This window comes from Phyllobates terribilis, unplaced genomic scaffold (genome assembly GCF_046119375.1).
Source record: "Phyllobates terribilis strain yellow unplaced genomic scaffold, ASM4611937v1 Scaffold_3__8_contigs__length_932513732, whole genome shotgun sequence".
NCBI classification, from domain to species: Eukaryota; Metazoa; Chordata; class Amphibia; order Anura; family Dendrobatidae; genus Phyllobates; species Phyllobates terribilis.
Genome location: NW_027362763.1, coordinates 140,718,809 through 140,735,779, shown reverse-complemented (window position 1 = coordinate 140,735,779; position 16,971 = coordinate 140,718,809). Strand labels below are relative to the sequence as shown.

The window sequence follows — 16,971 nt, the reverse complement described above, 5'->3', positions numbered from 1 at the left end:
TTTCAGCCGTTAATGAAGAAGCAGTGGATGCTGCGGGCACTGGGGTGGCCCCACCCTGGTAACGCTGGATAGCAGTATCTGTTGGTTCCAGGGGCTGCAGACCCTTAATAGCCATGTCCTTCAGGGCGTCAAAGGTAGCATTTGGATGATCTAAGGCCCACCACCGTACGGTTCTGCTCTCCTCCTGGGCCCTCAACCCCCGGATGAACTGTTCTGTCAGCATTTTGTCCTCACCATGTATGCTGGCTGGACTAACCTGTTTCAGGGCCTGCAGGGCCTTTTGTAAGCGCCAGGCATAGTCCCGGATACTGTCCTCAAGTTTCTGGGTACAGTGGTAGAACCTCATCCGAAGATCTGTCTCAGTGCGGTTTTCAAACACAGTTTGCAGTCTCTTAAAGATGATGGATACTGATTCCTGGTCTGCGGCTGGCCAGGTTTCAACTTCCCGCTCGGCGGCACCAATCAATTGTCCCAGCACAACAGCGGTTCTCTGCTTACCAGTCATTGAATACATATCCAGTACACCGCATATTTTCCTTTTGAACCCAGACAGGGTGTCAGGTTTGCCGTCATACTGGGGAAGCCATTTTGCTCCAGGAATATACGGCAGGGCCATGGGTATCAACGGTGTCACGACCCCTGCTGGTGGGGCGGCCGCTCCGGCCTGAGCAGCGCCGGACGCGAGTTGAGCATCAGGAGCGTTAACTGGTGCTCCGGCGTTTTGCTGGTCGTCGGCCATGGTTGCGCCCCCCTAGTAAACCATAGCCTACCTCCTGTTTCTTTAATCAGGTAGGCCGCAGCTCCGCAGACGACGGATTCCTTCCAGGACCTGACGCTTCCTGGTGCTGCGTTAGAGCGTGAGGCGGGGCTTGAGCTTCGTGCGCTTCCAGCAGTCACGCCTCTCTGATTCCCGTGGTTACGCCCCTCTTCTTCCCGCGTGGCGACGCGGTAATGGCGGCGATGTTCACCACAGTTTAAACACAGTTCAATTACGGCACACAGTACCCTGTGGCAACGGGTACGAAATCCTGTTCGTGACGCCAGGAAAGAGAGATGTGTCACCCAGGGGGAATATAGGAGACTCGGTACCCGGGCCTTTTACCTTGTTTAGGAGATCACGGCAGTCGGCTCCCGGGCCCGTCTCTCTTTAAAAAAGGGGTTTTAGTGTACAGTTTGTCTCGTGACTCCACCTGTGGTTTCCGGTAATGGTTACCGGCGCTGCTGCAGACCTCCGAGGGGTGATGGGATGGCAGCTGGGATGTTTCTGCTCCCCACAGGCGGAGCAGGCCCCCGGGGCAGTTTAGGTGCAAATGGTGGTGATGCTGGGGCTTGCAGTGCAGGAGAGATGGCGCAGCAGGAGTAACTGACAGAGACAGGGGATTCACTTCAGTACCTTTACTGGTGCGGATGTCAGGTACGGTCCAGGGTACTCCGTAGGAAGAGTGCACTTCAGGACTTCTCCCCAGTGAGCGGGTATAAGGCCTCCTGGTCCGTGTCTCCCTCTTTCTAAGCTCCTGGCCAGCCTGCAACTGGGCCTAGTTTCTGTGTCGTGCTGTTCCTTCATCTGTCGCTTGGTAGTAGGACCTTTTTCTGGCAACCACTATCCCTGGACGCCGGGGCCTTCGTGGTTCCTAGTCCTGTCAAGGGTTTAGCTTCAGGTCGACCAGGGACTTGTAGTCCTCCTGGTATGCCGGTGATCCCTGCTGGGTATAAAGGACCCTGTAGACGCAGACCCGGTGTCCGGTTTGTGTCTTGGGGTGAGCCTATGATGCTCCTCTGCCCCCTCAACTCCTCTCTCCTCTCCTCCTTGCCTCCGGCCACACTCGGGGCCCTCAATACAGCAGCAGATGTGCTACGTCTTCACTGCTCTCAGTGGCAGCACACTCTCTGACTAAACTGACTGAACTGCCTGGCTCCACCCTCCATATATATATCCCTGGTGGTATGAGGTGGAAGGGTGGAGGTGTTTGTTTGTAGTGAGGGCCTCTTGTGGAGAAGTCCATCCATGCACCCTTTTGGGTCCTGTGGTACCTGTGAACAGCAGGGTGCCACATTTGCAGCCTAAACTCCGACCACCCATGACAAAACCCTGCCCACTCGCAAATTAGCCAATTAAATCATAGAATGGCCAGAGTTTGGATCGGGCGGTGGGTGGAGTTACGACCGCCAAACACCGCAATTTTACGCCCAGAGAGAGACAATTAGAGAAGTTAGTGGCTCTCACTGGGGCTCCGACTTCCATCAGTCACAGCAGGGACTGACACATCACTAGTTCACAGGAGTACCCTCATGGAAGGCACGGGGGTCTTCAGCAGACCCCCGGCCGTCATAGCAATCCATCGGCACCAATGAGAGGTTAGAATAGCACGGTTCCCCTGTCGGTGAGCTGTGAATGTCCGCTGTCAGAGAGTGACAACGGCATTTAACAGGTTAACAGCCACAGGCAGAGCTCTGCTCCACTCGCGGCTGTTAGAGGCAGATGATGGCTGAATATCACAGCCATCATTTGCCGGAGATGGACTGAGCCCCCTTCATCCATCCTCTGCCAATCAATGGTGCTGGTCACTAAGGGGTTAAACCAACATTGTAGTACTGTATGTTTTACTCTGACCCTGCCATGTTTTAGTGAAAACATACAAGTAATATCCGGCCGGGGATGATGTGACCAGGATGACTAGCTGAAAAGGCTGGTCCCCAGCGGCTTCTCCCTGCACTGCTGTCCCAGACTGACAGGTCCCCCTGTGTTTGTAATTCTGCAAGTTGACTTTGACACGTCGAATCCTAAAGGTGTGTAATATGCGCTCTGCTAGGGCGCAGTCAGACGGCCATATAAATCGGAGGGAGATTGGAGCGCACTGGCCAATGGCTCTTCTGACCCGAGCTTGACAGCTGCATAGAAATACATGAAGCAGTCACGCTCGAGCCAGGAGAGACGCCGGGCAGTCCGTGCACTGCGGTCCGATCTCAGACTGATTTATACGGCCGTCTGACTGCACTCTTAGGCTGCGTGCCCACTATGCGTTTTTCAAGCGTTTTTGATGCGGAATTTCTGCAGCGGAAATGCTTTAAAAACGCTTGGTAATCCGTGCCCCATGATCCGCAATGATAATCCGCATGTGCTGTGCACATGCTGCAGATTTTTCCGCAGCGGATTTTCTTTGCGGAAAAATCCGCAGCATGTCCATTATTTGTGCTTTTCCGCATGCAGATTTGACTTTCCAATGCATTTGAAAAACGCAAGTCAAATCCGCATGTAAAAAAGCTGCAGAAACGCTTAAAAAATGGTGTAGAATCCGCATGCGTTTTTACTGGCAAGGACATGCAGAAATGCTGCGGGAATTTTCTGCTTCAATTCTGCATCGTGGGCTCATAGCCTTAGAATTTCGCTCTACTTGCTGATTCCATTGACTTCTTTTATAACTACAGAGTGTCTTCCAAGCAGAAAATGCTTTTAACAGCTTAGTGTTTTTGGGAACCTGAAGTGGTTAAAAGACGCTCAAAAACCTGAACATATGAACAGCAAGTTGTTGTTTTTTTTTTTTGCTTTTATTACATAGAAATGAATAGAAAGATTCTTTAGAGCATTTTTTCAGCGATTTTTCAGGTGATTTTCAGAGAGGACCAGCAATTTTATGAACATACCCCTGGGCGGCCTCTCTGGTGAGACGTCCCCCAGCTATTGGTGCGGCTCAGCTGGGAGGGGGCAGTTGTCTTAAAAGTGAGTCTGGGCTGCACAGGCATTTCTTTGGTTGCACGATTATTTGGTTTAGCTCAGGGGTCTCAAACTCAGCTGGGCATATGGGCCGCACACGGAAAAACATTTAATTTGGGGGGCCGCATTATTTGCATGACAAAGTGACATTTTTAGTGATACCATTTTATTTTCTATACACCTTTTGAACTGGTCCTCATCTTGCAGACATGGTCTCCCCGCCAGGTCCCCCATATTGCAGACATGGTCTCCCCTCCAGGTCTCCCATATTGCAGTCATGGTCTCCCCTCCAGGTCCCCCATATTGCAGACATGGTCTCCCCTTCAGGTCCCCCATATTGCAGACATGGTCTCCCATCCAGGTCCCCCATATTGCAGACATGGTCTCTCATCCAGGTCCCCCATATTGCAGACATGGTCTCCCATCCAGGTCCCCCATATTGCAGACATGGTCTCCCATCCAGGTCCCCCATATTGCAGACATGGTCTCCCATCCAGGTCCCCCATATTGCAGACATGGTCTCCCATCCAGGTCCCCCATATTGCAGACATGGTCTCCCCTCCAGGTCTCCCATATTGCAGTCATGGTCTCCCCTCCAGGTCCCCCATATTGCAGACATGGTCTCCCATCCAGGTCCCCCATATTGCAGACATGGTCTCCCATCCAGGTCCCCCATATTGCAGACATGGTCTCCCATCCAGGTCCCCCATATTGCAGACATGGTCTCCCATCCAGGTCCCCCATATTTCAGACATGGTCTCCCATCCAGGTCCCCCATATTGCAGACATGGTCCCCCATCCAGGTCCCCCATATTGCATACATGTTCTCCCATCCAGGTCCCCCATATTGCAGACATGGTCCCCCATCCAGGTCCCCCATATTGCAGACATGGTCCCCCATCCAGGTCCCCCATATTGCAGACATGGTCCCCCATATTGCAGACATGGTCCCCCATCCAGGTCCCCCATATTGCAGACATGGTCCCCCATATTGCAGACATGGTCCCCCATCCTGGTCCTAATCTTGCAGACATGTCCCCCATCCAGGTCCCCATGTTGCAGACATGTCCCCCATCCAGGTCCCCGCCCATAGTGCGCACAGGGCCGCGTCGCCCCATGCTGCGCACAGGGTGCCCGTCCCCCAATACTGCGCACAAGGACCCCATCCCCCCATACTGCGCACAGGGTCCCCGTCCCCCCATATTGCGCTCAGGGTCCCCGTCCCCCCCATACTGCGCTCAGGGTCCCCGTTCCCCCCATACTGCGCTCAGGGCGCCCCCCCCATACTGCGCTCAGGGTCACCGCCCCCCCCCCCCATACTGCGCTCAGGGTCCCCCCTTCCCCATACTGCGCTCATGGTCCCCGTCTCCCCATACTGCGCACAGGGTCCCCGTCCCCCCATATTGCGCTCAGGGTCCCCGTCCCCCCCATACTGCGCTCAGGGTCCCCGTCCCCCCCATACTGCGCTCAGGGTCCCCGTTCCCCCCCATACTGCGCTCAGGGCGCCCCCCCATACTGCGCTCAGGGTCACCACCCCCCCCCCATACTGCGCTCACGGTCCCCCCTTCCCCATACTGCGCTCATGGTCCCCGTCCCCCCATACTGCGCTCAGGGTCCCCCCCCCCCCCCATACTGCGCTCAGGGTCTCGGTCGCCCCCCCATACTGCGCTCAGGGTCCCGGTCGCCCCCCCATACTGCGCTCAGGGTCCCCGTCGCCCCCCCATACTGCGCTCAGGGTCCCCGTCGCCCCCATACTGCGCTCAGGGTCCCCCCCCCCCCATACTGCGCTCAGGGTCCCCGTCCCCCCGCATACTGAGCTCAGGGTCCCCCCCCCCCATACTGCGCTCAGGGCCCCCGTCGCCCCCCCATACTGCGCTCAGGGCCCCCGTCGCCCCCCCATACTGCGCTCAGGGTCCCCGTCGCCCCCCCATACTGTGCTCAGGGTCCCCGTCCCCCCCATACTGCGCTCAGGGTCCCCGTCCCTCCCATAATACTGCGCTCAGGGTCCCCGTCGCCCCCCCATACTGTGCTCAGGGTCCCCGTCCCCCCCATACTGCGCTCAGGGTCCCCGTCCCTCCCATACTGCACTCAGGGTCCCCGTCCCCCCATACAGCGCTCAGGGTCCCCGTCCCCCCATACAGCGCTCAGGGTCCCCTTCCCCCCCATACTGCGCTCAGGGTCCCTGTCCCCCCATACTGCGCTCAGGATCCCCGTCCCCCCATACTGCGCACAGGTCCCCTGTGCTGTATTTCACATGACAGAGGAAAAAAAAAAAAAAAGATTCTCACCTGTCCTCCGTTCCCTCGGCTTCCTTTCTGCACCTGTGGCCCGCAGGCACAGACCCCATAACGATCGTGGCTCTCTCCAGCAGCCACCGACATCAGCGCTGTAATGCAGTGTATTGCCGCGCAGAGACCGGCTCTCTGCACAGCAATACCAGTATCAGCCGCCGGCCTATCAGAGGCCAGCAGCTGACATCTGCGCATATCAGTGACATCATACTCCGCTGCGCTGGGACGCCAATGTCAGCTCTGATAGGCCTGCGGCTGACACTGGTATTGCTGTGCAGAGAGCCGGTCTCTGCGCGGCAATACACTGCATTACAGCGCTGATGTCGGCGGCTGCTGGAGAGAGCCGCGATAGTTACGGGGTCTGTGCCTGCGGGCCGCAAGAAGCAGCCGGAGGGGCCGCATGCAGCCCGCGGGCCGCGTGTTTGGGACCCCTGCCCTAAATTATGTATAGGATGTGGTAGATGATGGATAGATATCCCCACCAAATATCATCGGCGATACTGACGCTCGGTCCAGCGGTGGAGCAGGGGAAATACATTTTTGTTTATTCAATCATGCTGACGTCGCCCCCTGCAGTCTGCCACCCTAGGCACCCGCTCTAAGGTGCCCAGGGGTAAATACAGCCCTGAGTTACGCCCCATTTCCTTAATCTGTGACCCCGTGTCCCTCGTGCAGCGACCTGTCCTGTCAGGATGATGTTCCAGTCTATCACATGGCTGCAGATGCAGCATTCCACAGCCAGCCAATCAGAGCGCTCGCTCACCGACTTATGCAAATGAGCTGGTGGCAAAACCAATGACTTTTCAACGAATTTGCCCTAAATATTCAGCAGGGGCGGGACAATTTGCCCGCAGGGGAGGGGTCACTGTCAGCAGGGGCGGGGTCACTGCCAGCAGGTCTCTTTAGATATTTTTTTTTTAAGTCTCCCTAAGTTAGAAGTTTCTGCCATCACGGGCACATAAATAGAGCTGAGGTTTACCTGTATAATCGGGTGCAGTGCAGAGATCATGGTAGTGTAATAAAGAAAGCATCTGCCAGCAAGCCAGATATCTATCAGAAGATGCCAGCGAGCCAGATAGCTATCAGAAGATAGATAGGATAGATAGGCGGCAGATCGGAGAGTTCTCCTATGTGGCTTGCCTGCCACATATGTAGCTGGCAGGACATTGCCAGGGACTCCAAGACATGAAGTGGTCTCGGCCAAAGCACAATTTTTTCCTACAGGTTTGGTGGCCCCATCCACACAGTATTATAGGCTCGTACTGCTTTTCTCCCATCTGTTAAATATTAATTCACAGGCTTAATAAATTCAAAGCAGGATTCGGTCATATGCGCTGACAGTGACATTGACTATAATGGTGAAGGTAGAGTCAATGGTCCTATCTGCACCATTATAGTCAATGGCCCTGTCGGCGCATATGCACGAATCCTGTTTTGCGGGGGGTTCGGACGCAAGCCCCGAGTGAACGTGGTGAAGAACGCAGTGGGAACGGCCCTAAGGCTATATGGACCGTGATTTCCAGTCCGACTGTGAATCTCCTGACCCCACACTCCACATCCTCAGGCACATATGAAGCTGTTGGGTTCGGGTGAGGAGACTCGCAGCCAGTCCTGAAAATGCATTATGCACCCAGACCATAAAACACAGGCTTGGAATGAATCCTCAGTATAATTATTACTCTCTTTCATTACATTGTCCTGGTAGTATGTGTGAGGGAATAGGCCCCGACAGTCCCCCAGGTATAGACAGCACATCCATGCTGTGGACAGAAAACTACCTTGTGATATTACAAAATGTATCAACAGAGACAACTGGTGGATACACGGCATCAGCCCGGTACCCGTTATAACCTAACCGGGTGTCCTTGCAAAACACATGGAGACAGGTCTGTTTTTTCTGGCAGCACGGATGACAATGGCCAATACAAGTCTAGGGGTCCGTGGTAAACAAGTACAACTCATGGATGGAGTTAGTGTACCATCAGTGTGCTGTACGGGTTTAACCCCTTCATGATGTCTGCCGTAATAGTACGACACACATCACAACCCCCTGTTTAGCGCGGGCTCTGGTGCTGAGCCCGCACTTTTCCGGGCACATGTTAGCTGATCTATACAGCTGACATTTGCCCGCAACAGCCGCGGGTGGAATCGCGATCCACCCGTGGCTGTTAACTTGTTAAATGCCGCTGTCAATCTATGACAGCGGATTTAACTCACACTTATCGGAAACGCATCGTTGGCTCCACCCATCGGCGACCCCATCACATGATTGCGGGTCGCCGATGGTTTGGCATGATAACCCGGGGTCTGCAGGAGACCCCTACGGTTGTCATTGCCAGATTGCTATGAGTGCCACCCAGCAGTCGGCGCTCATAGCCAGTGAGCAATTCTGCTACACACAGTTGATCTGATTATCACCTGTGTGTAGTAAAGGAGAACAGACAACTGCAGCTTCTAGTCTCCCATGGAGACATTGAATCATGCAAAAGGTAAAAAAAATTTTTTTGAAAAAAAGTATAAAAGTTTAAATCACCCCCCTTTCACCCTATTCAAAATAAAACAATAAAAAAAAACAAATATACACATATTTGGTATCGCCGCGTTCAGAACCGCCCGATATATCAATGTAAAAAAGAATTAATCCGATCGGTAAACGGCGTAACAAGAAAAAAATTAAAACCCCCAGAATTAAGTTTTTTTGGTCACCGCAACATTTAAATGAAATGCAATAACGGGCGATCAAAACATCGGATCTACCCCAAAATAGTATCAATAAAAACGTCAGCTCGGTGCGTAAAAACTAAGCCCTCACTCTGCCCCAGATCCTGAAAAATGGAGACGCTATGGGTCTCGGAAAATGGCGCCATTTTTTTCTTAACAAACTTTGGATTTTTTTTTCACCACTTACATAAAAAAGAACCTATACATGTTTGGTGTCTACGAGCTCGTAATGACCTGGAGAATAATAATGGCAGGTCAGTTTTAGCATTTAGTGAACATGGTAAAAATAACCCTAAAAAACAATTGTGGAATTGCACTTTTTTTTGTAATTTCACCGCACTTGGAATTTTTTTCCCGTTTTAAAGTACACGATATGGTAAAACCAATGGTGTCATTCAAAAGTACAATTCAAAAATAAGCCCTCATACGGCCATATTGACCGAAAAACAAAATAAGTTTGGCTCTGGGAAGAAGGGGAGCAAAAAACCGAAAAACGCAAAATTGGAAAATGGCCTGGTCATTAAGAGGATAACATTGAGAAGTATAGGAGAAGCTTTGTCATTTCTTTATCCATACTGGAAAAACACTGATGACTACAATGATAGTAAAAATGGAGACACGGATGAATAACACGGATGGCACCAGTCCCGTTATTTCACGTACGTGTTTAAACACTGATGTGTGAAGGGGGTCTAGCGCCTATATAAATATATATATATATATATATATATATTTATTATTATTGCCTAAGGCCTCCTTCACACATCAGTGTTTAAACACGAACGTGAATTAACGGGACTGGTGCCATTCGAGAAGTCTATACACACACGGACCCCTGTGCTTTTATCGGTGGAAGTGGCCCCTGTGAGCACCTATGATTTGTCTGCCCCAGGGGTCTCAAACTCAGCTGGGCATATGGGCCGCACACGGAAAAACATTTAATTTGGGGGGCCGCATTATTTGCATGACAAAGTGACATTTTTAGTGATACCATTTTATTTTCTATATACCTTTTGAACTGGTCCTCATCTTGCAGACATGGTCTCCCTGCCAGGTCCCCCATATTGCCGACATGGTCTCCCATCCAGGTCCCCCATATTGCAGACATGGTCTCCCATCCAGGTCCCCCATATTGCAGACATGGTCGCCCATCCAGGTCCCCCATATTGCAGACATGGTCTCCCATCCAGGTCCCCCATATTGCAGACATGGTCTCCCATCCAGGTCCCCCATATTGCAGACATGATCCCCATATTGCAGACATGGTCCCCCATATTGTAGACATGGTCTCCCATTCAGGTCCCCCATATTGCAGACATGGTCCCCCATCCAGGTTCCCCATATTGCAGACATGGTCCCCCATATTGCAGACATGGTCCCCCATTCAGGTCCCCCATATTGCAGACATGGTCCCCCATCCAGGTTCCCCATATTGCAGACATGGTCCCCCATATTGCAGACATGTCCCCCATCCAGGTCCCCCCCCCATAGTGCGCACAGGGCCACGTCCCCCCCCATACTGCGCTCAGGGTCCCCGTCCCCCCCATACTGCGCTCAGGGTCCTCCCCCCCCCATACTGCGCTCAGGGTCGCCGTTCCCCCATACAGCGCTCAGGGTCCCCCCCCATACTGCGCTCAGGGTCACCGCCCCCCCCATACTGCGCTCAGGGTCCACGTCCCCCCCCATACTGTGCTCAGGGTCCCCCCCCATACTGCGCTCATGGTCCCCGTCCCCCCATACTGCGCTCAGGGTCCCCGTCGTCCCCCCATACTGCGCTCAGGGTCCCCGTCGCCCCCCCCATACTGCGCTCAGGGTCCCCGTGCCCCCATACTGCACTCAGGTTCCCCATCCCCCCATACTGCGCTCAGGGTCCCTGTCCCCCCCCATACTGCGCTCAGGGTCCCCGTCCCCCCCATACTGCGCTCAGGGTCCCCGTCCCCCCCATACTGCGCTCAGGGTCCCCGTCCCCCCATACTGCGCTCAGGGTCCCCGTCCCCCCATACTGAGCACAGGTCCCCTGTGGTGTATTTCACATGACAGAGAAAAAAAAAAAAAAAAAGATTCTCACCTGTCCTCCGTTCCCTCTGCGTCCTTTCTGCACCTGTGGCCCGCAGGTACAGACCCCATAACGATCGCGGCTCTCTCCAGCAGCCGCCGACATCAGCGCTGTAATGCAGTGTATTGCCGCGCAGAGACCGGCTCTCTGCACAGCAATACCAGTGTCAGCCGCCGGCCTATCAAAGGCCAGCAGCTGACCTCTGCGCATATCAGTGACATCATACTCCGCTGCACTGGGACGCCAATGTCAGCTGCTGGCCTCTGATAGGCCGGCGGCTGGCACTGGTATTGCTGTGCAGAGAGCCGGTCTCTGCGCGGCAATACACTGCATTACAGCGCTGATGTTGGCGGCTGCTGGAGAGAGCCGCGATAGTTGCGGGGTCTGTGCCTGCGGGCCGCAAGAAGCAGCCGGAGGGGCCGCATGCGGCCCGAGGGCCGTGGGTTTGAGACCCCTGGTTTAGCTCATTTTTGTTCTCATATGTTCTGTAGATGTAATTTTATGATAATATTTTGGATGCTGAGGCCATAGTAGATAAAGCTTGTGAAGCCCTGGCCTATACAATAGAAGAATGACGTCTAAACAACTGACTTTGGCAGGAGCCCTGTATACACATTAATCCCTAATAAATATAAGGGTCTCATGCACACAGCAGAGATGCACCCAGAGGGGCAGGGATTTGGTGATACTGTAGATTCCCACAGCAACGCTTCTAGGAATGATTACCTCTGTAATATGGGATTGGATGGAGCAGTCTAGTGGATGCAATAATATGGACATGTATTACGGCTTTGTGCACTAGGCCTCGGATTCACCACAAGGTGACGCTAGAAGCATTTATTCCCGTTCAGCCCCGGAGCGTCTGCACTTACAGATGTAATAGATTTCATCTACATTGCAGCCAATTCTGCATATTTTTTCTCCCAGTAAAGGCCTCAGTTTCCCGTCACCTGTGACATCTCTACACACTGGACGTTATTAGATCACAATGAAGATTAACAAAAATATCTCATATCATACATTAGGTTTATTTGCTATTCAAGATCCTGGGAAAACTGATTAGAAAAACAATGGTAGCTGTAATAGCGGCCATATTCTTTATTAAGGATTTTTTTTTTGCGTGTCGAGCTGTAGTTTTTATTATTACCATTTTGGGGTGCATATGATGTTTTGATCCCTGTTTATTCCATTTGGTTGCAGGGCATTTTGATTGCTTTTTACTCTTTGGCCTTTACCGTATTGGTTAAATCATTTTATATTTTGACAGAATGGACTTATAGTATATGGATATGGTGATACTAAATTTGTTTATTTTTTAGATTTCTTTTAATGTCTACTTTTAATGGGGGAAAATGGGTTTGATTCAAATTTTGAGTTTTTTTTTTTTTTTACTCTTTGCCTCTTTTTTTTAGTCCCATATTGGTCTGGAATCTGAGATTGCTTACTTGGACTATAAACTGCAATACAACTGTATTACATAACTTAGTTAAAACCAAGGTCTCCTATGAAGGGCTTCATAGCAATTCAACATGACAGCCAAGGGGGCCTTCAGCAGATCCCTGGCTGCCATTCCAACTCATCGGCACACAGCAATCCCAGGTCCATGTGCCATAAATGCCGCCATGAGAAACTGACAGCGGCATTAGTGAGGACCTCTGACCAAAGTTTTGATGTTGAACTGGCCAAATGACGTAATAGTGGATGGAGGGTGGAATAAAAAACATTTTTTGTGTGTTTTTTTTAAATTTTGCAGATTAGCAAAGTATTGGAACTGTCACGGGTGTGTCAGGTGTTATAGTCAGCTGGATCTGGCTGTAGAAGGTCACTGTGCTTGGCATTGCAGATGCCTTCTTAATCCTTCTTCCTTTAAGACCCAGTGGCGACCTCCCTCCTGCTGTTAATTGACACACCCTTGCAGGGGAGTTAAAAACTCTCAGTTTGCTGCAGGGAACCGCCGGTGATACTTATACTTACCTTTGTGCATGCTTGGAGCACTAGCTGTTGGCTGACTTCTTCTCTGGTGCCCTTGGAAGACAGTTGACGTTTCCCCTCTGGTGTCTGCTCAAGCTAAGTTTATCCCCTTTGTTTGTCTACTTTGTTGTCTTTAGTTTGTAGTGGGGCCTGAGCAGTGCTCACCCCTCCCCCTCTCTATCTAGGGCCAAGCTCTAGGGACATACAGGGTTGAGGGTCTTGTTCGGCGATAGGTGTGGAACCTATATAGAGATGGTTGGGTAGGCAGGGTGATATTAGATCTGCCTAGGGGTCTCCACTCCCCCTTTCCCTAGTGTTTGGACTTCCTCCCCCTCTTCCCTTTGTGTTGCACACCTTGCGTGACATGAACCTAATGAGTAAACTTTTTTTAAGCCCAAGTGGATGATATCAGATTGCAACTCATATAGGGAGAAGAAGTGCCCGCTCTGAGTGAAAACTATCTGATAACACCCACTTGGACTTAAAGTGAACCTGATAGCTGATCCATGCTGCCCAATCCACAGGCATCATGTAGTATCAGACAGTGGCTGTATGATTTCAGTCAAGTATGTTTGATACTGCAACATTTCAGAGAAAAACATACTTTAAAAGTTGCCAAGGATCGAGCTGCACTGCTATTGATGCTCGTATATAATGATTGACCACTTTCTAGATTACAGTACATACTTTTTACATACCCTGGCCATGTTATTGGTGTCTTTCCCTTCAGCAGGGTCCAGTAATGTGCCACTAGATCCTGGTACCAAAACATGGAGCAGGCAAATGAGAACTCGCTATAGGATTTCCCCAACCCGTAACAGCTGATTACATGGGGTTTAGCAGAGAACCTCCAGGTTTAATTTGCTTCCCGACATACTGTAGATTGTCCTATGTTAGGTGTGGATGTATGCAGTGGGCTCTGAAGCTGAGTGCTGTCCACACATGGCAAAATAAAAAGGTTTTAGAATATTCAATAGTTAACAAAGCAGAAATTTGCATCACCCACCTCTTCTCCCTTTAAGAATAAAGAAATATAAAAAAAAAAACATATGCGGTATTGTGGTATCGCTGTATCCTCAGAAGTGTCATCTTTCAAAATATAACATTTTTCAACCCGTGTGGTGTATATCCCTTAAAACAAAAAAAAAGATTGAAATGCCAGAAAAGCTGTTTTTTGGTCGTCACACCTTCCCCCAAAAATGGATTACATGTACCCCAAAATGCCACACAAAAAAACCCCTCCCACAGCTCCATCAATGGAAAAAAATGTTAAGGATCTCAGAAAATGGGGAAATTAACCAAATTTTTATTGTTACAAATTTCTGAATTGCTTTTTGCCACTTCTAAAAACTATACACGTTCAGAATCCATAGGCTATGTTCACACGTTGCGTTTTTGCAGCGTTTTTTTCTGCAGGCAAAACCTGCTCTCTTGGCAGTAAAAAAACAACCTCAAAAAAGCAGGTTTTGATGAGTTTGTGCTGAGTTTTTTACTGCGTTTTGTCAGGGTACATTTGTCTGTTGTGCAAGCAGATAAAGTTTAGTGCATAATAACCTGATTCAACTTCCTCAGGTTTTAGCACCAAAAACGGAGCAAAATCTGATACCTGCGTTTTTTGCTGCATTTTTGCACTTCCCATTGCTTTCAATGGGTGAAAAACGCTGCAAAAAATGCTGAAAGAAGTGACATGCTATATTTTGCAAAAAAGCAGCTCTTTGACAAAACAGTCAGGAAAAAAAACAAGCTGTGGGCATGAGATTTCTGAAATCTCATAGATTATGCTGGTACTGTAAAACTCAGCTGAAAATTTGCAGCAAAAAAAGCTGCAAAAATGCAATGTGTGAACATAGCCTTACTGACCTGGAGAATTTTACCCGACAATAAACTGTGAAAATGAAACCCCAAAAAACAATGGTGGATATCTTTTTTTGTCTCTATTTCATCCTACTTGGAATTTTTCCCTATTTCTCAGCAAATTATATGATGAAATGAATGGGGTCATTCAAAATTACAATTTGTCCCTCAATAAACAAGCCCTCATATGGCTATGTCGATGAAAAAAAAGAAGGAGAAAGAGCAAAAAATAAAATTGGCCCTAGTTAGAAGAGTTTGAGGAAGATGCAGAATCTGAAACAGGTTCTCGAAAAAATATGACCATTTTATGGCACGTGCAATGACAGATTAGATGCAGGAGCTCAGCAGGAAAGTATCCCGGAAATCATTGGAATTATTGTTAACTCATGAAGCTGTCGCCCTCTTTCGGGCGGTAGGTCTGCTTTCTACTCACTGTTTTGCTGTCTTCTATATGTTGCACTCTGTGTTGGGTTCCTCTACTCTCAGAAGATTCAGGCTGTATCTCTGTGGTGGTTTGTAGAATCCTTGGAACTTTTTTACCCTGTTTTTGATTTTCTTGGCATTGTGACAGCAAGTCAGGATTACCATCAGTGTGAGGCGAGGCTGTCATCTTCTGCCCTTTACATATGGGCTCCTGCCAAGACAAGCAATCCTCAGACTCAGTCAGTATGTCATCTAGTAGCTGCAGATCTGGGTCATCTGGAGGGAACCTGCTGTCTTCCATCTCCAGACCAGGCTGGGTGGCCTTTGATGTCCTCCCGTCATCTTTTTCATTTTGCTTACAGTCAACACTTCCTTGTATAGTACTTTCGCCTTCGGTTATCTCTGTAGGACGTAGGAGCTGTTGGCTGCAGAAGTTGATGACTCTTCTTTTGCTCTTACTGCTGCCACTGCCCATAACAGCACAATTTACATCCGTGGAGTCCTACATGAACTACTTCTAGCCAAATATCCTTAATCTGTAGTATTCGTTTTAGGATATATCCTTGAAGAACCATAAAATTAATGAAAATGTCTTCTGAGGATCCAACCATCCATGTTCAGGTCTTGAGAATCTCTTACAAGATCACTGCTCTTTCTGCACAGGCAAATTCTCACTTCTAAAATATGCATTTCTTGGTTTGACTTGTGTTAACACCTCTCTTTCTTTCTCTCTCTGTTCTCCACAATGCCCAGGCTCTCTCTGTCAGGCACCAGACGCACACAGTTAAATATTAAAGTCAGCCTGGAAGGAAAGCACTTTACTCTGAAGCGAGAAGCTGCAGTAAAAAGTTAACTCAGACAGAGGAGTGTCTGGGCCAACAACAGGCGGAGCAGGGACAAGAGCCTAAAATAATACAGCATGGAAAATTTGAAACCTTGGAATTTAGGCTTAAAACAGGAGCGGAAATTGGGTGGAACTGGTGGATTTTCACCAAAAGTAAAAAAGTGTATAACACATTGCTGACATTTCCCTGTGCATGTGAAATGTATCTATATGTGTATTTTAGAACATTTGACTATAAGCTATGGAACACAAAGGATAATTTGGGGTAAATATGAAATGGCCCAAAGTAAGGCCAAAAAGTGCATCTACTGTATAATAACCTTGGCCCTGAAAAATTGGATATTGCAAGCAGTTCACACAATACTAGATCTCAAAGATATAAAGAAATGAAGTACAAACAAACATAAAATGAAAAGTGCACAATGAAACTGGAGCTTCATAATGACACCCAATAACTGCAATGTGACCTCAAGGATACCCAACAGAGTTAAGAAAAAAGATTCAGGACCCTGGTGCAGCAGTCACTTCCGTAGTCCGCGACCAGAGCCCTAAAAAACTCCTACTATCTGCGGTATCCCTGACGCCTCTTCTGATGAGTAGGTTCCACAACATCAATTATGCTATAGCACAATGCACATGTGGGATAATACAAATCTGTTAGGTGATTCGGAAGGCTCTAGTCTGGCAATCATGGAGTTTTTGCTCAACTCTAATACCCAATAGAAAAAAAGTTGTCACCATTGCAAAAATAAATAAATAAATAGTCATGGCTGAATTTTTTGCAATTGTCACAAACTTTTCTCTATAGAGGAGATCATGGCAAAATTTTTTACTATGTTTTACAACTAGTGCTGAAAATTTAATATTACCAATGTTTTCCACAGCGATGTACAGATATTATCACCATTCACAGATATGGTCACCATTCACCATCAGTCCCTGTCCCCAATCGTGAGGACAATAAGGCAAATTTCTTGGGTCAGGATGCATTAGTGAAGTAATTATCCCCATCTGCTCCTCTTTGGTCAGACCTCATCTGGAATACTGTGTCCAGTTCTGGACACCACATCTTAAAAAAGACATAAAAAACTGGAGCAAG

General features: G+C 49.4%; 1 protein-coding gene across 3 annotated transcripts in view; it reads right to left on the bottom strand.

Annotated features, from left to right (window-relative positions):
- LOC141258913 (uncharacterized) overlaps positions 1-15,909 on the bottom strand; it is a 57,215-nt gene extending 41,306 nt beyond the window's left edge. The window contains exon 1 of one of the 3 annotated variants that reach the window (XM_073674165.1): positions 15,039-15,909. In XM_073674165.1, coding sequence (XP_073530266.1) covers positions 15,039-15,503 — 465 coding nt within the window. In that variant the 5' untranslated portion in view covers positions 15,504-15,909. The remainder of the gene's footprint in view (positions 1-15,038) is intronic. The other 2 variants (XM_073674163.1, XM_073674164.1) reach the window with 2 other exon arrangements.
- Positions 15,910-16,971: the final 1,062 nt, after the last annotated feature.